Below are 25,059 nucleotides of genomic sequence, written 5' to 3'. Positions count from 1 at the left end.
TAATGGAAGATTGTCCATTTAATTAGATCTGTTTATATAATATGTTGTTGAGTATGTATGAAGTTATCTTTATATTTTTGTTGTTTGTTGTCACTTATTAAGCATCCTAAGTATTTTATATTTTTGTTAAAGTACTGCTGTAGATAGGGAGTTATTATTTTTATTTTTCCTATTGCCATTATTTTAGAGTATTCAGAAAATATTTTTAGCAAGGGGGGCATTGAGTTTTCAGTATTGGTCAGGTATATCAGGAGATCATCTGCAAATAAGTTTAGTTTATATTCAGGTTTACCAATACTGGTAGCTGTTACGTTTAGGCCCTGTCTAATTCTTTCTGCAAGCGGTTCAATTGCCAGTGCAAACAGGAAGGGGGACATCCCTGTCTTGTGCCCCTTTCTAAAGCAATTTCATCAGATTGAAAATGTATATACTATTTTTATTAAATGTATTCTTTCAGCTGGAAAGTTGAAAGCTTCCAAAGTTTTGAATAGAAAATGCCATTCAAGACAGTTGAAAGCCTTTTCAGCATCAACAGCAAATATTGATAAATCTATATCTTGTTTTTTAGCACATTGTATTAAACTGAAACATGTTCTTGTACTTGTTCGTAAGTGTCTATTTTAAATTTTATTGTCACAATTTATTAAACTTATGGGTCTCCCGATTTTCCTGGTTTTAAGATAACTGAAATAACTGTTTGATACATGGAAGGAGGAAGCACTGAATTGAGTGACGTGTGTTGTCATTTGTGTAAATAGGGGTGCTACTTTGTCCCAAAATGTTAAAAATAATTATATGGGAAAGCTGTCCATTCCTGTTGCTTTTCTCCAGGGGAATGTTTTAACTGTGTCTAATATTTATTTTTGGGCGATCTCTGTTTTTAGTGATTATTTTTGGTCTGCTGATAATTGCTTCACGGTTGTTGAGTCTAAGAAGGCTGTAGGAACAGTCCATCTGTTGTTTAATTCTGCATTATATAGATTTTCATAGAAACTTTTAAAATTGTCATTAAACATGTTGTTGTTTCTAATTACCTCATTTGTATCTTTATCTTTTAAAATGATGACTGGTTTGGCGTGTATTCGCTGCGAGATGTTTACCAGGTTTATTTGCCATTAATTAGTATGCTTTCTTTTTTGTTTAACCTGTAGTTGTCGGCTCTCTTCAAAAGTAAATGGTCATATTCCTGCTTTAATTCAGAAATGTGGTTTTCTTCTTTACCTTGTAAAGATTTTTTTATGGGCTTTTTCTAAGATAGTGATTTATTTTTCTTTAATTTTAATTTCTAACTCAGATTACATTTTAGCAGAGTATGAGTTTATCATTCCTCTAATGTACACCTTAAAAGCGTCACAGATTATATCGGGTCTGCTTTTCTCTGTCCTCTATGTCAACATTGCATATGATTTGTATATTAACATATCTGGGACATTTTGGAGAACACTTACGGATCTGTTAGACACATACATTATTATTATTTTATTATTCTTATTCATACATACATCTATGTATTTTCTCTGTATACTGATTTGACAACTGATTTGCATTTCTGGGGTGAGGCGGGGCTAACTAAATGAGAAATGGCAATCCAGGAGAAATGGAAATACAGCATACTTTGTGATATCAAATGCCTTCTTACACTTTAATAAGACGGGGGATGCAACCAAGCTCACATGAAACCCTTCATGAAGACAAGTGATCTGAAGTACCTAGGCCTCTACCTGCTGAGTATAAAGATTATTAAACTACCCCAAAATAGATTCAATTGGCTTGTCATTCACATAGTACTGATGAAAAATCAAGCACATTTGATCTAAATATGGGTATACGAGGACATCTAGTGGTCACCGGGTTTTTTAAATCCTCGGTTATTAGTTATCATAAATGTGTATCCCCGCTTGAGTCCCCTTTCCTATGCAAAAAAACACAACTAGAGATTTTATGCACTAGCATGTAATTAGATATATTTGACGTAGGTATTTACTTTGCAACATGTATTGTCATTGACTATAACAAAATATAATTGTATGAGCTATGCATCTGTGTACCGGCGTTCTTGTACCCTTCTACTATCTAGCTAGGTGGGGCGATCCCGTCCCAGAGGCAGTCATTTCTGCATGCCTTCTTGATTTCGATACAATGTGTCGTCATGCATTTGTGCATGCACACTGGTAACGGTCATATCTGCCTTGCTAGCTAACTCATCAACCAGTATTTTATTTGCTATTTCTGCACGATAGCACTTATTAAAGCCTTGAATCTCATAGGGACCTCACTGTCATCTAGCTAGCCCTTATTTGCCAGCAGGGTTGCATCGGTTTCAGTTGGACTAGACAGTTTGGGCTGGCTAGCTAACGCGAGCTGCTTATCATGTAGCAGTCTATTCTGACTAGCGTCGCTAGCATGCGTTAGCTAGCTAGCTAATTTTCGATATACCGTAGTCGTGGATCCACACAATCAAGCAAATGGTACTGAACTCATGACAAAATCATGTTTCGACATTGTAGTGGCTATTGATGTTTGTTTGTTTTTTGCTTAAAGACATTGCGAATATCATATTTTTGGCATTTAACTACCGGTATGTATCTAATCCGGTATCCGCATGAGAAAATTAGTGCTCCCAACTTCCCGCGAGAATTTTCGCACTCACGGATACTGAGCATCGGAAATAAAAGATCCGGTCACGGACCCGGAGCCACTCCCTAAAATAACATGTGGCCACAAGGCGTTTGTGACACCTATATGCGTTCCAATTATGTCATAATGTCTGTAGGTTCTAAATTGTCCGTCAGCTTGGCTGTCCTTCAGAAAGTAGCTAATACTTCTACTCTACAGATGTATTTTCATACAGTAATAATAATACTAGCATAAAAAAACGGAACAAAATAGATTTCATCCCTTAAAATTTTTTAATTTTAATTTTTAAAATGATATTGCCAGATGGAAGAAAATAAAAGGTAGGCCTAAACTGTAATAAGATATACCTTATAGACTGCTTGTGTTTGATCCTGGGTGATATTTTTATAGGCCTACACTGTATTCAATCTCTAAACTATGGATGTTTGCTGACTTTGGGAAGTTGGAAAAACAAACATGTTGAAATACAATATGCTCCTGAGTGGCGCAGTGGTCCAAGGCACTGCATCGCAGTGCTAACTGTGCCACTAGAGATCCTGGTTCGAATCCAGGCTCTGTCGCAGCCGGCCGCGACCGGGAGACTCATGGGCGGCGCACAATTGGTCCAGGGTAGGGGAGGGAATGGCCGGCAGGGATGTAGCTCAGTTGATAGAGCATGGCGTTTGCAACGCCAGGGTTGTGGGTTCGATTCCCATGGGGTGCCAGTATAATTTTTTTTTTCAAGTATTCACTAACTGTAAGTTGCTCTGGATAAGAGCGTCTGCTAAATGACGTAAATGTAAATGTACAATAGGTTGAAATGATGTGGAAACAACGTTGATTCAACCAGTTTTTGCCCAGTGGGAAATGGTTCAGTTCACATACAGTCACATACAGTTTTTTTTTAGCTTGAGAGATCATCCCGGACTGTAGCTGAGATGTCCCTGGAGGACAAAGAACAACAAGACTATGATGTTTCTGACACTGAGACGGTCAGGTAAGGCCACTCCCCTTCTATCCAGTAAGATTGTTGTGTGGAGATAAGAGAGAAAAACTAATAAGATACCACTTGTTATGGGGCAGGTCAGACGTCATTCTTGGAGTTATTTGTAAGGCCTATCAACCGAGCAGATCTATTTGAACCACTCGTTATTTGTGGCCATGTATTAACTACTAAGTGAGTCTTTAACATGAAGCCAGTGGTTAGATCCTGCCATTGGGATTGCTCTGATGCTGTTTCTATTCTCTCCTGGCTATGACCATAGAGCCTTGTCCCAGCCTCCAGACCTGCCTGTCTGTGTGGTGGATGACCCCCTGCCCTCCGAAGCTGTCAATGAGATGGTAAGTTGTCCTTGTCATTTCATATTGCAACATTAAATCAATCCAATGTTATATTGATGCCGTCATTGGCAATGTTGAAGTGCCACAACTATCCCTGTTGTGTTGCAGTTGTTTAATTTGTCCAACGTTGCCAATGCTCCTCCACTCTCTAACTAACGGTTCATCATTATTTCATATGATATTTGTTGTATGTTAAGTTTGACTCTGATAGTGCCATTATTTGCAACATAATTTAATTTCTACCAGGAGCAGAGCAATCTCAGCACTGTGGAATCCACAGAAGAGGGGAAGCGCAACAGTGTGGAAGATCTGACACTTATGGACTTCCTTCAAAACCTAACTGAGGAGTATGTTCTGTTTTCTTTGGTACTATCACACCTTAAAGGAAATAGGGTCATATTAGAAACTGATTAATCAACTACATTTTTTCAGTGCTAGAAAGGTTTTCACATTGTAATGTTGTCAAAACAATTGACACAAAGCGAATGTAACTTCACCATCAGGCAAATATTTAAATAAAAACAATTCTGCCACGCATCCTGATCCTGACAACATTTCTAACACATCCTGATCCTGACAACATTTCTAACAATATTGTTTTCAGGCAATGGAGGGGGATTCGTGAGGGCATGTTTGACCCGGTAAGATCATGTTACTGACAATTTAATCAGATTACCATGAAAACTCTGCCGAATATTTGACCTTGTTCATAAGCTTTTGAAAGACGCACTATGCAACATTTTAAACCCTTCTTCTGTTTCTGGAATACAGCTGACAAAACAACAGCTTGCCGGCTTGTGTCTGAGGATCGTCCAGTTTTTATCGGACAAGCTGATGCAGATCATCATCTCAGGCCTTTACGAACTACTGGGCATCCAAGATGCTGCCACCTCTCCATTGTCACAGAGCTCTCTCACAGCATCAGTCACCAGTCTGGAGGACGATAAGGCTAACACCAAATCCCGTGTGAGATTTACTGAGGCTGGTGTACCTAAGAGGCGAGGCAGTCGAAAGTCTTCCACTAGCTTTCGCATCCCGACTCCCTACCCTTCCTCCAACTGTATGGAGCAAGAAGAGGAAGAACAGCAGGAATCACAACAATTGAAGTTCAAGGAGATTTACCTGACTAAGGAGATACGCAGTCTGGGCAGCGGAAGCTACCTGCCCATGGGGGCCATGAGGTATGTTCTTAAAGGGAACTTCATATTCATCTCCAGCATCACCCCAACTTCAACCTATGTGTAAATTGCGCGTTTCTATCTTTGTAGTAAAAAAGAGAGGGAGATAAGTGTTTCCAATAGTGCTGAGCGATTTTTGAGGTCGTTTTGGTTTCGATTCGAATATTGAAAAATAATCACGTTTTCAATGTAATTTGTTTGGGGGGACATTAAGTGCACTATTCATTATGTGGGTTGAATGCTGTAACAACACAGAATAAAACAATTAGTAAAAGTCCCATGATGGTAGTGACTGTCCATCACTGCTTATCACTTATTAACCATCGTTTACTTTACTTATTTGATGACTTTATTATTTCATTCCAAGTCATCATCTCATCTACAGTGGGGAGAACAAGTATTTGATACTTACAAAGCATGTAGAGGAAGTGTACCTATGATAAAAATTACAGACAACTGTGAGAGACGGAATCTAAAACAAAAATCCAGAAAATCACATTGTATGATTTTTAAGTAATTAATTTGCATTTTATTGCATGACATAAGTATTTGATCACCTACCAACCAGTAAGAATTCTGGCTCTAACAGACCTGTTAGTTTTTCTTTAAGAAGCCCTCCTGTTCTCCACTCATTACCTGTATTAACTGCACCTGTTTGAACTCGTTACCTGTATAAAAGACACCTGTCCACACACTCAATCAAACAGACTCCAACCTCTCCACAATGGCCAAGACCAGAGAGCTGTGTAAGGACATCAGGGATACAATTGTAGACCTGCACAAGGCTGGGATGGGCTACAGGACAATAGGCAAGCAGCTTGGTGAGAAGGTAACAACTGTTGGCGCAATTATTAGAAAATGGAAGAAGTTCAAGATGACGGTCAATCACCCTCGGTCTGGGGCTCCATGCAAGATCTCACCTCGTGGGGCATCAATGATCATGAGGAAGGTGAGGGATCAGCCCAGAACTACACGGCAGGACCTGGTCAATGACCTGAAGAGAGCTGGGACCACAGTCTCAAAGAAAACCATTAGTAACACACTACGCCGTCATGGATTAAAATCCTGCAGCGCACGCAAGGTCCCCCTGCTCAAGCCAGCGCATGTCCAGGCCCGTCTGAAGTTTGCCAATTACCATCTGGATGATCCAGAGGAGGAATGGGAGAAGGTCATGTGGTCTGATGAGACAAAAATAAAGCTTTTTGGTCTAAACTCCACTCGCCGTGTTTGGAGAAAGAAGGATGAGTACAACCCCAAGAACACCATCCCAACTGTGAAGCATGGAGGTGGAAACATCATTCTTTGGGGATGCTTTTCTGCAAAGGGGACAGGACGACTGCACCGTATTGAGGGGAGGATGGATGGGGCCATGTATCGCGAGATCTTGGCCAACAACCTCCTTCCCTCAGTAAGAGCATTGAAGATGGGTCGTGGCTGGGTCTTCCTGCATGACAACGACCCGAAACACACAGCCAGGGCAACTAAGGAGTGGCTCCGTAAGATGCATCTCAAGGTCCTGGAGTGGCCTAGCCAGTCTCCAGACCTGAACCCAATAGAACATCTTTGGAGGGAGCTGAAAGTCCGTATTCCCAGCGACAGCCCCGAAACCTGAAGGATCTGGAGAAGGTCTGTATGGAGGAGTGGGCCAAAATCCCTGCTGCAGTGTGTGCAAACCTGGTCAAGACCTACAGGAAACGTATGATCTCTGTAATTGCAAACAAAGGTTTATGTACCAAATATTAAGTTCTGCTTTTCTGATGTATCAAATACTTATGTCATGCAATACAATTAATTACTTAAAAATCATACAATGTGATTTTCTGGATTTTTGTTTTAGATTCCGTCTCTCAGAGTTGAAGTGTACCTATGATAAAAATTACAGACCTCTACATGCTTTGTAAGTAGGAAAACCTGCAAAATCGACAGTGTATCAAATACTTGTTCTCCCCACTGTATATAGAGCTGCTGCCTATCCTGTCTGCCAAAATCACTATTTTAGAAGTTCTTCAAAATAAATAAGGCATAATTTTATGACTGCTGAATACCAACTATCAATCACTTAGATAATGTATTTCCAGGTAGAGAAACCTCGCAAAGCAACTGCTTTTTTATCGCTCTCACGCATTCTCTCGTCTCTCCGTCTCAGTCAATGAGGACTCCATATCTGCTCCACACAGAGTGGACAAGTAAGCGGGCGAGCAATGGATTATGGTCATTGTAGTTAATTACCATGTTTTCTGCGCTAAACTATGTAGAATATTGGCCTGTTGGAAACTACAACTCCCTTCTACATCACACAGTTCAGGCTGGAACTGGTTTATCTCTACAGAAACTGAGCATCGCGCTCACAAAAAAAATTAATAATAATAATGGATTCAAATAATTGAACCGACGTCGGTCAATTAGTTGTTTTAAAAACCAAAAAATAACTAACATTTTGGTTAATCGCTCAGCTCTAGTTTCTAATGGCATCATCGGTGTGCATCGTTTGATTTGAACCAATTATGAGGAGGCATTGCCTACTAATTGGTTGATGATGTCATTGGAAACACTTATCTTCCTCTACCTTTTTTACTACAAAACATGATGTAGTGGTGGTGCTGGAGATAATGAATCTGAAGTTGAAACATTTAGAAATGTCCCTTTAACCATTCTTCAATACTGCCTTGTATTTATGATTGTCCTTAAACAGTATTTTAAGTTTATAGCAATTTTGATTTTTTAGAGGATAGATATTGCCATCTACTAAGCCAGTTTCAATACAAATTACTTTAAAAAAAAAACATTTTATTTGGCTTTAGAAATTAAGCAGTTAGGCTGGGATCTCACTAAGGTTTTTTCCCAGAGCAACAGCAGCATTTCCCCCATTGTTTTCAATGGTGCAGATGTGTTTGACACACTCAACGTGCATCACAGCCTTACATATTATTTGTTTGACTGTGATGATATCTGTGTTTTGTTCAAGGTCTCAAACCTCTCTGTCTGAGGTGCAGAAGAAGACAACCAACTCTGAGTCGCTAGAAGTCCTTTTAGGTCTCTCAAAGGAAACCCTCGTCACCTGTGTGCAGGACAGCCTGCAACGGTCTCTCTCCAAACTGGCATGCGTATCTGATTCTCCATCTGGAAGCGCAGACTCTCTGACGCTAACCCCTGCTGTAATGGCAGAAGTGGTTAAAGATGTCAAGTCGGCCGTATCAGTGGTAGTTAAGAGTGTCTCCACAAGCCAAACCTCTCTAGTGACACCTGTAAGGGGAGACTCACAGACCAAGGTGACTGAGGGCATGGTGAGAGACCTTGCAGCTAAACTTGAAAAAGTTGACCAAGAGAGCAAGAGTCTAACAGGGCAGGTCATGACCACCATCTCTGACACAATGGTGGTTTTTGTTGACGAGAACGAACAGGATTTGCTGGGAGATCTGATGGAGAAGATCACGTTTTTGGCATCACATGGTGGCTTCATTGACGATCTTGATGCCCTGATAAGGAAATACGAGAGCAGCCACAATATTAGTGAATCTGGATCCTCCTGCACGCTCATGTCTAAGAGCATCCAAAAACTATCCAGCCGGGAGTTTCAAACATCAGCAATGCAAGCAGTGAGTGGAGTTATTTTCAAAAAAGTCAGTAGTTTGAGCTTTCCTAGTTCAGTCGTTCAGTCCGAGTTAACAGGTGCTGTAGCAAGTCAAACATTGTCTGGCATTGTAAAGACAGAGTCAATTCACCCAGTGGGCTCAGCAGCTTCAGTAGTTGTTAAGGCTTTCGTGTCAGATATGAAGTCCTTGGCCGAGTCTGAAGAGAGTCCCCAACAGAAGAGTGGCTGGTCTGCTGCTTTTCACATCTACCACAGCATCCAAAACAACTTGAATGATTATTTTAGCAAGCTTCAGAGATTTGCCCTGAAGAGCACTGTCACATCTGATGACAACACCACACATGCTGAGTGTAAGGAGACAGTTCCTCTTCAATGCCTGGACAGAAGATATAGGCCTAGCAAGAGTGAGCCTCAGTTGCCAGAGTCCACTGGTGAAGTTACTCTACGGAGGGGCCTAAGTGAAAGCTCGAAACTTCTTTGGGCACAAACTGACTCAGAGGAAAACAAGCTCCTTCTGACAACTTGCACCAAAGAAGTCATCTCAGAGCTTCTGGTCTTGTACAACACTGAGATGTCAAATGAGGACCACCCATCCACTGTTGGAGAAAAAGGATCAGACTTCTCTATTGAGAGAGAACAATTTGTAGAGGGTGTTCTGGCTCAGCTTGGGGATATCTCCCATTCCAGGGCCACATCACCAATAGTATGTGAGTTCCCCTCTGAAATTGAGGACATCATCGGCAGCAAGGCCACAGCTTCTTTGACCAGTCTGTCTGATTGTATTAAAAAACTCTCAAGTGAGGAATTCAAGAGAAACGCTACTCAAGCAGTGAGTGAGTTCCTTGTTAAAAAGTCCACCAGTAGCTTAACTAGTGCACAGCCTGCTTATTCTGTAGCGTCCAGGTCTGGTTCCATTCAAAACCAGTGCACATGGTCAAAGGATATTTGTGCGGATTCTGCTGCCTTTGGCATCATTGACACATTTGTGAAAGACCTGCAGAACTTGGCACAACCCTCAGAGGTAGAGCAGAGAGAACCTGACCTCTTGGAAAATGCACAAAAGCTACAGAGCAGGATCTGGTCTGCTACCACTAGTTTGTATAAGAACATCAACAAGACATTAAAGGACTTCACCATTCACCAGCGGAGGTCAGACATGCAGAGCAGAATGTCCAGCCGTACACCCACAGAGGACTCTGGACATCTTGGGACAGAGGAGTACCTTGGTTTGGCAAGCCAGGACTTGAGGCAAGCTAGAAAGAGTGTGCCTCACTTTCCCAGTTTGAACCATGAAGTGGCTCTACACAAGGGTGTCAGCGAGAGTTCAAAACTTATCTGGACTGAAATAGACGAGGCTCTAATGACCAATAGTACCAAAGAGGTCATTTCAACAATCTTGACCTCATGCGAGGACGAGATATCAAATGAACCTTTCTCCTCCACAGTAGGAAAGAAAATATCTGATATGTCCCTTGCGGTCAACGTGTTTGTAGGTGGTGTTCTGTCTCAGCTGAAGGACATCTCCTTGTCAAGGTCCCCAACACCATGTGAAGACATGTTTGAACGTCTCCAAGATTCTCTTGAGCGAACCTCTCCAGTAAGTCCAGGTGGCAGCATGACAACCTCCAAAGGCATTGCATCTTCCCATAGTCTTTCAGCAAAGAGCCTCCAGAAACTCTCAAGTCATGAGTTCCAAACCAAAGCTGAGAAAGGAGTGAGTGAGGTCCTCTCATTTAACATTGTGGAGGAAGGTAAAACAGATAAGCACCTCCAGTCTGTATCTACATCCACCGTCTCTACTGATATTATACAAACCATGGTGAAAGACCTGCAGGAGCTCCACCAGAACACCCAATCATCTGACATGGTATCTGGCACCTCCCTGCTCACCACTGGACAGGTTTCTGAGAAAAGGATCTGGTCTGTTGCTCGTAACATCTACCACAGTCTGCAAAGTAAGATTAAGGAGTTTCTCAGAAAAGATCTTCAAAGATCAGACACAACACTTGGTTCAATCAAAATGTTTACAAATGAAAGCAGTTCTGCATCACAAAGAGCTAGTCTCGGCCATCTTGAGGTCAACCAGAGCAGTGTTACACCTGGTGGAAAAGATGTCTGTGTGGATATTCCGCATGAATTACTACCTAAAATCAAGTCTTCAGAAAAGGTCTTAACGACCATTGAGCTCTCAGGATCCATGCTGGAGGATATTGGCACGATCCGCTGTAGGAGTGCTGACAGCCAAAAGACAAGAAAGACCTCTTCTTCACGCTCCTCCATCTCTCCAACACCTACTTCAAAATCAAGGCAGTCAGAATGGAACTTTGCTTTGCCCGGTACTCCCATCCCCACTGAGTTGCCTGCTCCGAGTGAATGTCCCATTATAAGAAACACGATCATTGAGGACTTCTTTCACACAGAGGACTTACTTCCCCCGTCCTTTGTGGACAAAGTCAGGCAAGTTGCTGGGGTGGTAGTGGACAAAATGGTGGAAAGTGTTGAGAACACACAGGAAGATGGGCAGGATGCTTCTCATTCTGACGACCTCCGATCTGCTGTTAGGAAATTGAGAAAAATTATTTCCACTTGGACCATCCACATTTTCAGTCATGAATTGGTGGATAAAGTGATAGCCATTCAGGACAGCCACATCACTCCACAGGTCTTAACATTGGAAGCAGCCAAAAGTTATTCTGACTCCATTCTTTCAAGGCTGAAATGGGGACAGGAACAATGCGCCGTATCCAGGAAGCTCTCCTCTCAGCTTCTCCAGATATTTGCTGAAGAGACAGTGAGGGGCTTCCTAAAACAGGGGTCAGATGAGTATGAAAATATAAACTTTGATGTTTTAGTCCAGAACAATCCAAGCACCTCTACTTGCATCATTCTTCAAATGATCAAGAAAGCCACTGCTAAATGTTCTTTTGAGTCCGGTACCAGCATGGCTACCAGTGACATTGTAGAAGGCGTGTTGAATTTGGTAAGGGATACCACCAGCATGACTGGAGAGCAGATCCCCATCTTTAACACAAAGGTATAGTACACATGCATCTTTCATGAATAACACTGCTGTTGACTTTTATGAGATATATGATTCTTTGGGTCATAGCATTGCACTGCTTCTTTGCAATTGATATACTGTACTTTAAGATATATAGAAATGTTCAGTTATGTGCCTTTTCCCACCAACCAGGGTTCCAAGGAAGTTAGCAAGGACCTCTGTCCTCAAGAGTCTACGGAGCACCAGCCTCAGAACACTTCCCCTGATGTATACTTTACAGGTAAGCCCTGCTGCTGTTTAGGTTGCTGCTCAGTCAAGACGAAGACATTATCACTTTACCATTCAACTAATTCATTTTGGAAGGACATTGTACTCTCCTCTGAATTGTTACCCATGACATACTGCACTCACCCATACTGGATGGTCTTTCTTTGCAGAGTCGATGACAGATTCTCATGGCTGCTTGGCTCCAGAGGGAAATTATGACATTGCATCGTCCTTCCCAGTTGAAGACGAGAGTCGCAAACCCTCCCTTCTCACCAGAATGTGTAGAGCCATCACTAAAAGGCTTTTCCAACCCATTTAAATCTTCAAGGAAAGACAAATTATTTAGTTAAATTCCTCATTAAACAACAAGAGCATTCATTTGTTCAAATAAAATCATATTGGTCACATGCGCCGAATACAACAGGTGTAGACTTTACTGTAAAATGCTTTATTACGAGCCCTTAACCAACAACGCAGAGTTAAAAAGTAAGAATAGTAACATAATAAAAATAACAATAACAAGGCTATATACGAGGAGTACCAGTACCGAGTCAATGTGCAGGGGTACGAGGTAATTGAGGTAATACAGTATGTACATGTGGGCAGGGGTAAAAGGGACTAGGAAATCAGGATATAGAACAAACAGAGTAGCAGCAGCATATGTGAAGTGTGAAAGTCTGTCTGTGTGTGAGCGTGTGTGTGGCATCAATAGACATGTGTGTATGTGTTTTGTGTGTGAGAGTTTGTAGTGTGTGTGTATGTGTTGGAGTGTCAGTGTAGTGTGTGTGGGTAGAGTCTAATGAGTGTGCATAGAGCCAGTGCAAAATAATTATACAAATACATAAATAATAAAGGGGGTTAATGTAAATTGTCCGGGTAGCCATTTGATTAACTGTTCAGCAGTCTTATGGCTTGGGGGTAGAAGCTGTTTAGAAGCCTTTTGGACCTAGACTTGACGCTCCGGTACTGTTTGCCGTGCGGTAGCAGAGAGAACAGTCTATGACTTGGGTGGCTGGCAGAGAGAACAGTCTATGACTCGGGTGGCTGGCAGAGAGAACAGTCTATGACTCGGGTGGCTGGCAGAGAGAACAGTCTATGACTCGGGTGGCTGTCAGAGAGAACAGTCTATGACTCGGGTGGCTGGCAGAGATAACAGTTTATTACTAGGGTGGCTGGCAGAGAGAACAGTCTATGACTTGGGTGGCTGGTAGAGAGAACAGTCTATGACTTGGGTGGCTGGCAGAGAGAACAGTCTATGACTTTGTTCTCTCTGCCAGCCACCCAAGTCATAGACTGTTCTCTCTGCAAGCCACCCGTCTATGACTTGGGTGGCTGGAGCCTTTTGCCATTCATTTACATCACTTACTTGATTTTGATTTTATTTGATGTCATATTGTGAAAGTATGTATCTGTTCTGCTGAAAATGTGATTTTGAAAACCAATGAATGTCTACAAGTGCTTCATAAAACAGATATATTTATTTTCAAAATGACTTATTTTCAAAAGACAGCAAATAGCCAAACAAATATCAACATACGTGAAATGAAATACAGATTTCATTTTCAGTGACTGATTGTCTTGTACAGTGAGCAACTCAATGACAGCGATTCAATGGCATCATTAGATCACCTCCAAGAAGCTTCTTCCCAAAATGGAAAGGCTTTAAGACAAAGACAATCACCTGACAACATAATACACATACACTAACCCGGGTGTTCTACTTCCCCACTGAGTTAAAGCAAAGTTATGATAATGATGATATGGTATAATAATATGCCATTTAGCAGACGCTTTTATCCAAAGTGACTTACAGTCAGTCATGCGTGCATACATTTTTACATATGGGTGGTCCCGGGGATCGAACCCACTACCCTGGCGTTACAAGCGCCATGCTCTACCAATTGAGCTACAGAGGACCGTCATGTATGCATGGGTCCACTATCCACTCATAGCTCTCACAGCTATCTGACAACTTTCAGAATACTAAGGAAGAAGTGTATGATATTGGATTTTGTGTCCTTCCCCTTCCAATGTGTCTGCTATGTTGCTGTGTAAATCCACAAACTGCAGGAGAATAGGCTACTCTTTAGCCTGTGATGACATGTTCTGTGCTAACAAATCTTTATACAGTAGTTGGCAGTTTTGTAACGTGAGTAAACAGGGTTTGTCAAATCCTCTATGTGAAATACAGCAATGTATTTTTGTATTATTTTCCCATAATGCCCTTATTTCATGTCTTTTGTGGTATTTTCTTTGCACAAAACAGCATTTTATTTTCCTTTTATTCATATGTAACAGATGTATTATTTTGACACTGCACAGACTCATTTATATGAGCAGTTCTGATACACATCTTAATAAAATGCACCCAAAGAGTTTTAATCCAGCAGTGTGTATACTGTACATTGGTTTCAACCACTATAGATCTTCATCAGCAAGTGAGGATTTCTATGGACAAAAACTAGTGTTAAGTGGGGGGTTTGGAGCCTCAATTAGACCCTTGTCAAACACTTACAATCACATACAAACACATACTGTACAATCACGTTCATTCAGCTGAATGATCCTAGAATTAAGACAAACAATAATAATAATAATTCCATTGACATGTGGCTACTACAAATAACCAGTGAAATATGATACATTTATGTTACTTGAGAATACGAATGACTGAGAATCCACTTGCCTGCCGTTATAAACTTTCTGCACACAAATCAAACACAGTGCTGATGATACCTATAAGCACATCTGAAGGAACAAAATTCTTCATCGTCCGCATTGTTTCAGGCATCATCCTCATCTTGTTCACTCGTTTCCTTCCTTGTTAGTGACAATACAGGGACTTTGTGAGGTACCAGTTAGTGCAGTTGATCTCTGGGTTGTGTTCATGAGGGCACACAATGGAAAACGTTTTTCTCTCCATTCGGTGCCTTTCTAACCACGATCCTGGTGTCTACCCCATGTTCTGAACACTCCTCCTGGCCAGAGTACGCGCTACATCCAGCTGCTTTATCCATGGTCTCTCTGTGAAGGCACTGTTGGAGAGACAATCAACCAGAACAAGGTTATAAGGCCAAATTTGTTGTCTACCATTGTGAAAAACTGTGTATGTGATGGCCTCAATACATGAATGAAGCTCTCTTTCCTACATCCTATCCTCTCCCCATACTGAAACAAGTTAGGACTTGTTATGGTAAACCAATAAGGCATGATTTGTTTTTACTGAAATCTAGTCAGGGAGGATAAGGGTATATTATAGGCAGTGATGAAGTGGTAAAAACAATGGTTGGTAAATGCTGATCGCCGTTCAGGATTAAAGAAGTAACGCTCCCTATACTTTCAATGCATCTTCCACAAAAGGTGGGTAAACGCTTGTGCAAAATAAAATAAAAGTGCGTAAACATGTATTACATGTATTTACCCTCCACTACACTACTGATTATAGGACTTAAAGGAGGCTTCTTCTGAAACTATTGAAACCCATCCGAAGAAACCTCCAGAGAAATGCTCATATTAAAACCGTAGCAGTGCAATAGCACTGTAATCTCACTGTAAATCACTGTAATTTAAACTTGGACTAACCTGGCCAAGGCCAAACAGTATACGGCGTTTTCTCTGGGTGTGCGGTCGCAGTGGAGAGAAAAGGACTCCAGTGAGGTGGTGAGGACCTGGGAGGAGTTTGGCGAGGCAGAGACAAGCAGAGGTCTGAGATTGGTGTCTCTGGAAATGGGCGGGAGCGGAACTCTGCTCCTCCATTGGTTGCTGTTCTGATCCCCACTCTCATTCTCCTCACATCCCCTCCCTCCACATCCCCTCTCTCCACATCCCCTCCCTCCACACCCCCTCCCTCCACATCCCCTCTCTCCACATCCCCTCCCTCCACATCCCCTCCCTCCACATCCCCTCCCTCCACACCCCCTCCCTCCACATCCCCTCCCTCCACATCCCCTCCCTCCACACCCCCTCCCTCCACATCCCCTCCCTCCACATCCCCTCCCTCGTGGGTATAGCTTCGGCAGATGAAGAGATGCATCCTGGAATGCCAGGGCGCAGAGCGTGCAGGATACATGAGACGGGCAGTTGATGGGGGTCAAAGGTTGAGAGGCTTTGGATGTGACCCTGATACCCGCCTTGGCCTCACCCTTCCTGGGCTTGGAGGACATCTTAGGGAGGGTGAATCCGTCCACCAGGACCGTGTCATCCACCCTGGTCCTGAACGGAGCCCTGTTGAGGCCCATGCAGAGCCTGGATGCTGCCCTTCTCTGCCCCAGCTTCACCCAGCGTTTTATCTGGACGTACGTCCGCATGGGGAGAGCCATACCTAGGAGGGCCACCACAGAAAACAGCTTGGTGGCCAGGTGACGCACACACTCCCTGTGGCCGTGCTGGAGGGCGATCCTTAGGAGGCCATGACCCTGGGGGTCCCGACAGGCCAGGGTCAGAACGCTGCTGGCGATAAAGAGTTTGAGGATGGTGAGCTGGCCACGCTCGACAGCGGCGATGGCGGGACACTTGGCGGCGTCGGGGTGGGCCGTCTGGTGGCACCACTCACGGTAAGGGTGGACCCCCACCGGCTCGTTGGCACGCACCCCCCTCTCCAGCAGCCAGCAGGCCAGGTCCAGGTGGCCCAGAGAAGCAGCGATGTAGAGTGCCACCCGGAGCTGGAACCTGGAATAATACAGAATCAATGTAAATTATTTAGAACATGTTTCAACGTTTTTTTTGTCAAGTTCACCAGATACAGCAGGTATAAAACAGTATAGTGAAATGCTTACTTGCAAGCTCTTTCCCACAATGCAGTATTAAATATCAGGGTAAGAGAAAAATAATATAAAGGCAAAAAACACAAGAATGTAAGCCATATACAGGGTCAGTACCATCATTGTAAGCTATATACAGGGTCAGTACCATCATTGTAAACTATATACAGGGTCAGTACCATCATTGTAAACTATATACAGGGTCAGTACCATCATTGTAAACTATATACAGGGTCAGTACCATCATTGTAAACTATATACAGGGTCAGTACCATCATTGTAAGCTATATACAGGGTCAGTACCATCATTGTAAGCTTTAAACAGGGTAATTTGGTAATAATACAAGGAGTTGAGGGGAATTATATTGAACTAGTGTATGATACAGTTCAGTGTGTAGATGTGTATTCTGACCTCATCACAGGCCTCTCCCTAGACAGGTGTCGTTGGACGGTCCGTCTGTGTCCCAGGAAGCAGCCTCTGAGGAACTCCACCCACCCATCCCATGTGTCCAACCGTAGAGTTGCCCCTGGGAGACAGAGACATATGCAGGTTGTCCCCCCTGGTTGCCATGAACCAAGAATGTGTTCCATACAGCATATTCGTCTCTATGTTACACCCATAAGGTGTTGAGCCTTTTTTTTTGCATTGCAATGCTGAAACTTCACTGGACCTCCACAGTAATGCTAAGATTCTGTTATGAAACATTTCAGTACAAAGCTCATTTACATTACATTTTACATTTTAGTCATTTAGCAGACGCTCTTATCCAGAGCGACTTACAGGAGCAATTAGGGTTAAGTGCCTTGCTCAAGGGCACATTTACGTCATTTAGCAGACGCTCTTATCCAGAGCGACTACAAATTGGTGCATTCACCCTATAGCCAGTGGGATAACCACTTTACAATTATACTTTTTTTTTTGGGGGGTTTTGGGGGGGGGGTAGAAGGATTACTTTATCCTATCCCAGGTGTTCCTTAAAGAGGTGGGGTTTCAAATGTCTCCGGAAGGTGGTGAGTGACTCCGCTGTCCTGGCGTCGTGAGGGAGCTTGTTCCACCATTGGGGTGCCAGAGCAGCGAACAGCTTTGACTGGGCTGAGCGGGAACTATGCTTCCGCAGAGGAAGGGAGCCAGCAGGCCAGAGGTGGATGAACGCAATGCCCTCGCCTGGGTGTAGGGACTGATCAGAGCCTGAAGGTACGGAGGTGCCGTTCCCCTCACTGCTCCATAGGCAAGCACCATGGTCTTGTAACGGATGCGAGCTTCAACTGGAAGCCAGTGGAGTGTGCGGAGGAGGGGGTGACGTGAGAGAACTTGGGAAGGTTGAACACCAGACGGGCTGCGGCATTCTGGATGAGTTGTAGGGGTTTAATGGCACAGGCAGGGAGCCCAGCCAACAGCGAGTTGCAGTAATCCAGACGGGAGATGACAAGTGCCTGGATTAGGACCTGTGCCGCTTCCTGTGTAAGGCAGGGTCGTACTCTCCGAATGTTGTAGAGCATGAACCTGCAGGATCGGGTCACCGCCTTGATGTTAGCGGAGAACGACAGGGTGTTGTCCAGGGTCACGCCAAGGCTCTTCGCACTCTGGGAGGAGGACACAACGGAGTTGTCAACCGTGATGGCGAGATCATGGAACGGGCAGTCCTTCCCCGGGAGGAAGAGCAGCTCCGTCTTGCCAGGGTTCAGCTTGAGGTGGTGATCCGTCATCCATACTGATATGTCGGCCAGACATGCAGAGATGCGATTCGCCACCTGGTTATCAGAAGGGGGAAAGGAGAAGATTAGTTGTGTATCGTCAGCGTAGCAATGATAGGAGAGGCCATGTGAGGATATGACAGAGCCAAGTGACTTGGTGTATAGGGAGAAAAGGAGAGGGCCTAGAACTGAGCCCTGGGGGACACCAGTGGTGAGAGCACGTGGTGCGGAGACAGCTTCTCGCCACGCCACTTGGTAGGAGCGACCGGTCAGGTAGGACGCAATCCAGGAGTGAGCCGCGCCGGAGATGCCCAGCTCGGAGAGGGTGGAGAGGAGGATCTGATGGTTCACTGTATCAAAGGCAGCAGACAGGTCTAGAAGGACAAGAGCAGAGGAGAGAGAGTTAGCTTTAGCAGTGCGGAGAGCCTCCGTGACACAGAGAAGAGCAGTCTCAGTTGAATGACCAGTCCTGAAACCTGACTGGTTTGGATCAAGAAGGTCATTCTGAGAGAGATAGCAAGAGAGTTGGCTAAAGACGGCACGCTCAATAGTTTTGGAAAGAAAAGAAAGAAGGGATACTGGTCTGTAGTTGTTGACATCAGTGGGATCGAGTGTTGGTTTTTTGAGAAGGGGTGCAACTCTCGCTCTCTTGAAGACGGAAGGGACATGGCCAGCGGTCAAGGATGAGTTGATCAGCGAGGTGAGGTAGGGGAGAAGGTCACCGGAGATGGTCTGGAGAAGAGAGGAGGGGATGGGGTCAAGCGGGCAGGTTGTTGGGCGGCCTGCAGTCACTAGTCGCAAGATTTTATCTGGAGAGAGAGGGGAGAAAGAAGTCAAAGCATAGGGTAGGGCAGTGTGAGCAGGACCAGCAGTGTCATTAGACTTATCAAACGAGGATCGGATGTCGTCAACCTTCTTTTCAAAGTGGTTGACAAAGTCATCCACAGAGAGGGAGGAGGGGGGAGGATTCAGCAGTGAAGAGAATATGGCAAAGAGCTTCCTAGGGTTAGAGGCAGATGCTTGGAATTTAGAGTGGTAGAAAGTGGCCTTAGCAGCAGAAACAGATGAAGAAAATGTAGAGAGGAGGGAGTGAAAAGATGCCAGGTCGGCAGGGAGTCTAGTTTTCTTCCATTTCCGCTCAGCTGCCCGGAGCTCTGTTCTGTGAGCTCGCAATGAGTCATCAAGCCACGGAGCTGGAGGGGAGGACCGAGCCGGCCGGGAGGATAGGGGACACAGGGAGTCAAAGGATGCAGAAAGGGAGGAGAGGAGGGTTGAGGAGGCAGAATCAGGAGATTGGAGGGAGAAGGATTGAGCAGAGGGAAGAGATGATAGGATGGAAGAGGAGAGAGTAGTGGGAGAGAGAGCGAAGGGTTGCGGCGGCGCGTTACCATCTGTGTAGGGGCAGAGTGAGTAGTGTTGGAGGAGAGCGAGAGAGAAAAGGATACAAAGTAGTGGTCGGAGACATGGAGGGGAGTTGCAGTGAGATTAATAGAAGAGCAACATCTAGTAAAGATGAAGTCAAGCGTATTGCCTGCCTTGTGAGTGGGGGGGGGATGGTGAGAGGGTGAGGTCAAAAGAGGAGAGGAGTGGAAAGAAGGAGGCAGAGAGAAATGAGTCAAATGTAGACGTGGGGAGGTTGAAATCCCCCAAAACTGTGAAGGGTGAGCCATCCTCAGGAAAGGAACTTATCAAGGCGTCAAGCTCATTGATGAACTCTCCAAGGGAACCTGGAGGGCGATAGATGACAAGGATATTAAGCTTAAATGGGCTAGTGACTGTGACAGCGTGGAATTCAAATGAGGAGATAGACAGATGGGTTAGGGGAAAAATTGAGAATGACCACTTGGGAGAGATGAGGATTCCTGTGCCACCACCCCTCTGACCAGATGCTCTCGGGGTATGCGAGAACACATGGTCAGACGAGGAGAGAGCAGTAGGAGTAGCAGTGTTTTCAGTGGTAATCCATGTTTCCGTCAGCGCCAGGAAGTCGAGGGACTGGAGGGTAGCATAGGCTGGGATGAAGTCAGCCTTGTTGGCGGCAGAACGGCAGTTCCAGAGGCTGCCTGAGACCTGGAACTCCAGGTGTGTGGTGCGTGCAGGGACCACCAGGTTAGAGAGGCAGCAGCCACGCGGTGTGAGGCGTTTGTGTAGCCTGTGCGGAGAGGAGAGAACAGGGATAGGCAGAGGCATAGTTGACAGGCTGCAGCAGATGGCTACAATAATGCAGAGGAGATCGGAATGAAATGAACTAAACATCAGGGAAAGGAGAGAGCAGGCCTCCCTCACCAAAAAAAAAAAAGCTCCACACACACACACACACACACACACACAGCAGAGGACCATTGACCTACTGCACACGGAAGGCCATACCCAGGTCAATAGCGTAGTCGTGGAGACGGTTGCAGTCGTAGAGCTGCAGGCCGGTGGGAGAGCTCAGTCTGAAGGAGCTGACGGGAAGCCCACACTGCTGGGACACCAGGGTCACGAGCCTAGCCACAGACGCACTCAGAAGAACCACAGGGCCCAAGACTGAGAGGGTCTCCCCTGTCACGGCACTGAACACACGCACCACCGGCTCCTGCTGAAGTAGAAGACCAATGGACATACAATAATATTCACTTGTTTAATATAAATACCTATATGTTGTGTTATAGGGTGAACGCACCAATTTGTGAGTCGCTCTGGCTAAGAGCGTCTGCTAAATGACGTTAATGTGCCCTTGAGCAAGGCACTTAACCCTAATTGCTCCTGTAAGTCGCTCTGGATAAGAGCGTCTGCTAAATGACTAAAATGTAAATGTAAATGTTTATACACTGAGTGTACAAAACATTAAGAACACCTGCTCTTTCCCGTGACATAGACTGACCAGGTGAATCCAGGTGAAAGCTATGATCCCTTTATTAAATCCCACTTCAATCAGTGTAGATGAAGAGGAGGAGACAGGTTAAATAAGGATTTTTAAGCCTTGAGACAATTGAGACATGGATGGATTGTGTATGTGTGCCATTCAGAGGGTGAATAGACAAGACAAAATATTGAAGTGCCTTTGAACAGGGTATGGTAGTAGGTGCCAGGCACACCGGTTAGTGCAACACTGCTGTGTTTTTCATGCTCAACAGTTTCCAGTGTGTATCAAGAATGGTCCACCACCCAAAGGACATCCGGCTAACTTGACACAACTGTGGGAAGCATTGGTTTCAACATGGGCCAGCATCCCAGTGGAACACTTTCGACACCTTGTAAAGTCCATGCCCCGACCAATTGAGCCTGTTCTGAGGGCAAAAGGGGGATGCAACTCAATATTAGGAAGGTGTTCCTAACGTTTGGTACACTCAGTGTATATTTGGGTAAGACAAGTTAGGATATAATTACAGGGGTAAGATGAAGTGACTCCTTTGCACTGATCTAAGGTCTGGTTTGTGTTTTTACCTCTAATGGCAAAGGTTAGGATTTGGTGAAAGTAAGCTGATCCTAGATTTGTGCCTGAGGGCAATTTCTACCCAGAGACAAATCATAGGTCCATGCTATATGAGCTTGTGATCTACCACCATCTGGCGGCTCAAACTTGTAACAACATTTTCTAATTCATGTACTGTATTGTGCTTTGTTCTATCATATTGAACATATTGAGATTAAATAGTTAACAACAGAAATCTAATGAATATGTATTTCAATGAACCAATAGGGTATACGGCCTCTTTTGCAACCACTGTTAGCAAACACCAGACTGAGGTAAAGGCGGTTACATGGGGAAAGGGTTTATGACAGTAAGGGTGTTTGGTACAAAGGCAACACTACATTGGGACACATTCCAGCTCTATCCCTGGGCAACCATACATTGCTATAGAGTTCCACTCTAGTCAACCAGCAAGAGAGAGAGACAGACAGAAGGTCTGGCTTTGACTCTGTCAATGATGGGGGTGTGTAAGTATGGAGTAAGGAACACAAAGAAACATTATTCTGATGGTTAAATTTGCACTTTGTTACATAACCATTCTCCTCTGTTAGCAACTCTTCCACAGATGTTTGTGTAACAGAGTAAGTTCTGTGCCTGTCCTGCTCTGGACATGAACCCGGGACCCTCTGCAAAACAACACTTCACACTCATGAAGCAGTGTTCTTACTAAACAATCGCTCTACCATAACCATGGTCTTGGGCAACATTACTTTAAGTCTCAAGCAGGGTGACCTCACCATACTACAGTATATATGAAACACTTTCTGTAAATGAGAATATGAAGCTGTTTGAAGCAATAGCCTGCACACTCTTTGACATGCATTTTCAAGCACTCGTAGAAAAAAAGCTAGGTGCCCGGCTGATACCTTCAGCAGGCAGCGGATGGCACTGCCAGGGGGGATGCCAACGTCTGTCAGGAACCAGCTGTCCAGAAGGATGGCACCAGCGTAGCTCAACTCCAGGAAGTGCCTCACCTGCTTGTCGTCTGACAGTTGCACGTGGAAGTAATCCTGCCAGAGGAAGAAGATTGGAAACTCAGGGAGTTGTAATAGAGTGTCCCATACAACCAGAGTGAGAGGGCTCACTGATGAAGCCGTCATGGAGGGTGTTCCACACAGACAGAACCATTATGGAGGGTGTTCCACACAGACAGAACCATTATGGAGAGGTGTTCCACACAGACAGAACCATTATGGAGAGTGTTCCACACAGACAGAACCATTATGGAGGGTGTTCCACACAGACAGATGTCAATGGATGATACAGAGATACCATACAGAGAGAGACATAATTGTAAAAGTGTCCAATTGTGTACAATAGTAAAATAAATCAACATTGTTGATCATCATCATTTCAATCCCATCACATAACCATGTCTCCTACTTTAAGTACTATCACCCCATCACATAACCATGTCTCCTACTGTAAGTACTATCACCCCATCACATAACCATGTGTCCTACTTTAAGTACTATCACCCCATCACATAACCATGTCTCCTACTTTAAGTACTATCACCCCATCACATAACCATGTCTCCTACTTTAAGTACTATCACCCCATCACATAACCATGTGTCCTACTTTAAGTACTATCACCCCATCACATAACCATGTCTCCTACTTTAAGTACTATCACCCCATCACATAACCATGTCTCCTACTGTAAGTACTATCACCCCATCACATAACCATGTCTCCTACTGTAAGTACTATCACCCCATCACATAACCATGTCTCCTACTGTAAGTACTATCACCCCATCACATAACCATGTCTCCTACTGTAAGTACTATCACCCCATCACATAACCATGTGTCCTACTTTAAGTACTATCACCCCATCACATAACCATTTCTCCTACTGTAAGTACTATCACCCCATCACATAACCATGTCTCCTACTTTAAGTACTATCACCCCATCACATAACCATGTGTCCTACTTTAAGTACTATCACCCCATCACATAACCATGTGTCCTACTTTAAGTACTATCACCCCATCACATAACCATGTCTCCTACTTTAAGTACTATCACCTCATCACATAACCATGTCTCCTACTGTAAGTACTATCACCTCATCACATAACCATGTCTCCTACTGTAAGTACTATCACCTCATCACATAACCATGTGTCCTACTTTAAGTACTACTCACATACTGTACATGAAACCAGCCAAATGAACAAGTTAGTTCCCCCTTAGAATCATCTTCATTTCCTTGAGCTGTACAGTGTACAAACAGACAGAGGGGAGTAACGCTGCTTTCTTTTCACATGAGACTGTCAAACAAGAAAAAGAGACTCGACAAGGACCTCTTATAGAGGTTTAATTACCTTGACCATCAGCTTTACCGTCCCCACGGTCTGGTCAGGAGAGATGTCAAAAGGCTCACAGGAACCATGGAAGGTGATGAAAACCCTCATGGCAGGACGGCCCCCTGTCCCTCTACCACCGCTCTAAGCACAGAGTGCAGTGTGTGTGTAGTGTTGAAGGTTGTATTCCCCCATGCTGGGGAGGGCCAGGGAGACGGGGGGGGGGACGGGACGGGGACGGGACGGGGCGGGGGGTTGGCGGGTCTAAAGAAGCCCCTCAGCAAGGGGGAAGAGGCAGAGGGGGACACTTAGAGAAGGGTATGACGGAGGGCGTTGTGTTCACGAGAGAAAGTGACAACACACACTCACACACACACACACACACACACACAAACAAGCGCACATATGCACACGCACGCACACATACACACACACAGAGAAGAACAAAAGACAAGTTCTACCTTTGCAGGGCACATTGAAACATGTCTACTGGCCCAATGATCAGCGCAAAGATAGTAAAGCTAACACTATTGGTCATGTGACAATGTGATAGTACAGAAATAGGTCCCAAATGATCCCTGGTCAAAAGTAGTGCACTACATAGGGAATAGGGTGTAAAGTACTTAAGTAAAAATACTTTAAAGTACTACTTAAGTAGTTTTTTTGGGGTATCTGTACTTTACTATTTATATTTTTGACAACTTTTACTTCACTACATTCCTAAAGAAAATAATTGACTTTTTACTCCATACATTTTCCCTGACACCCAAAAGTACTTGAATGCTTTGCAGGACAGGAAAATGGTCAAATTCACACACTTATCAAGAGAACATCCC

The 25,059-nt window shown here is 44.2% G+C and overlaps 2 protein-coding genes across 2 annotated transcripts; one reads left to right on the top strand and one right to left on the bottom strand.

Annotated features, from left to right (window-relative positions):
• The first annotated feature begins 2,830 nt into the window (after window positions 1-2,830).
• LOC123492002 lies at window positions 2,831-12,373 on the top strand. Its single transcript, XM_045223612.1, has 9 exons — window positions 2,831-2,957; window positions 3,525-3,613; window positions 3,882-3,957; window positions 4,204-4,304; window positions 4,562-4,598; window positions 4,729-5,138; window positions 8,101-11,761; window positions 11,921-12,008; window positions 12,166-12,373. The coding sequence occupies exons 2-9, from the start codon at window positions 3,555-3,557 to the stop codon at window positions 12,312-12,314; spliced, it is 4,581 nt and encodes a 1,526-aa protein (XP_045079547.1). The 5' UTR covers window positions 2,831-2,957; window positions 3,525-3,554; the 3' UTR covers window positions 12,315-12,373.
• A 1,476-nt stretch (window positions 12,374-13,849) lies between these two features.
• On the bottom strand, window positions 13,850-24,334 carry LOC121577434 (protein ANKUB1-like). Its single transcript, XM_045223379.1, has 7 exons — window positions 24,245-24,334; window positions 22,774-22,917; window positions 20,821-21,031; window positions 17,168-17,282; window positions 15,984-16,663; window positions 15,578-15,788; window positions 13,850-15,030 (listed from the first exon to the last, which is right to left on the bottom strand). Exons 1-7 carry the CDS (start codon window positions 24,332-24,334, stop codon window positions 14,949-14,951), a joined length of 1,533 nt encoding a protein of 510 aa, XP_045079314.1. The 3' UTR covers window positions 13,850-14,948.
• Between the last annotated feature and the right edge of the window lie 725 nt (window positions 24,335-25,059).

Source organism: Coregonus clupeaformis, chromosome 11, assembly GCF_020615455.1.
Source record: "Coregonus clupeaformis isolate EN_2021a chromosome 11, ASM2061545v1, whole genome shotgun sequence".
Classification (NCBI taxonomy): Eukaryota; Metazoa; Chordata; class Actinopteri; order Salmoniformes; family Salmonidae; genus Coregonus; species Coregonus clupeaformis.
This window is presented reverse-complemented; position numbering and strand designations above follow the sequence as displayed.

Coding starts and splice junctions, on each gene's coding strand:
- LOC123492002 (XM_045223612.1), top strand. CDS start 3,555: ATGTCCCTGGAGGACAAAGAACAACAAGACTATGATGTTTCTGACACT. Junction 3,958..4,203: donor CCGAAGCTGTCAATGAGATG/GTAAGTTGTCCT, acceptor AATTTCTACCAG/GAGCAGAGCAATCTCAGCAC. Junction 4,599..4,728: donor GTGAGGGCATGTTTGACCCG/GTAAGATCATGT, acceptor TCTGGAATACAG/CTGACAAAACAACAGCTTGC.
- LOC121577434 (XM_045223379.1), bottom strand. CDS start 24,334: ATGAGGGTTTTCATCACCTTCCATGGTTCCTGTGAGCCTTTTGACATC. Junction 16,664..17,167: donor AGGGAGAGGCCTGTGATGAG/GTCAGAATACAC, acceptor GTATTATTCCAG/GTTCCAGCTCCGGGTGGCAC. Junction 15,031..15,577: donor TACTGTTTGGCCTTGGCCAG/GTTAGTCCAAGT, acceptor TCTCTCCAACAG/TGCCTTCACAGAGAGACCAT.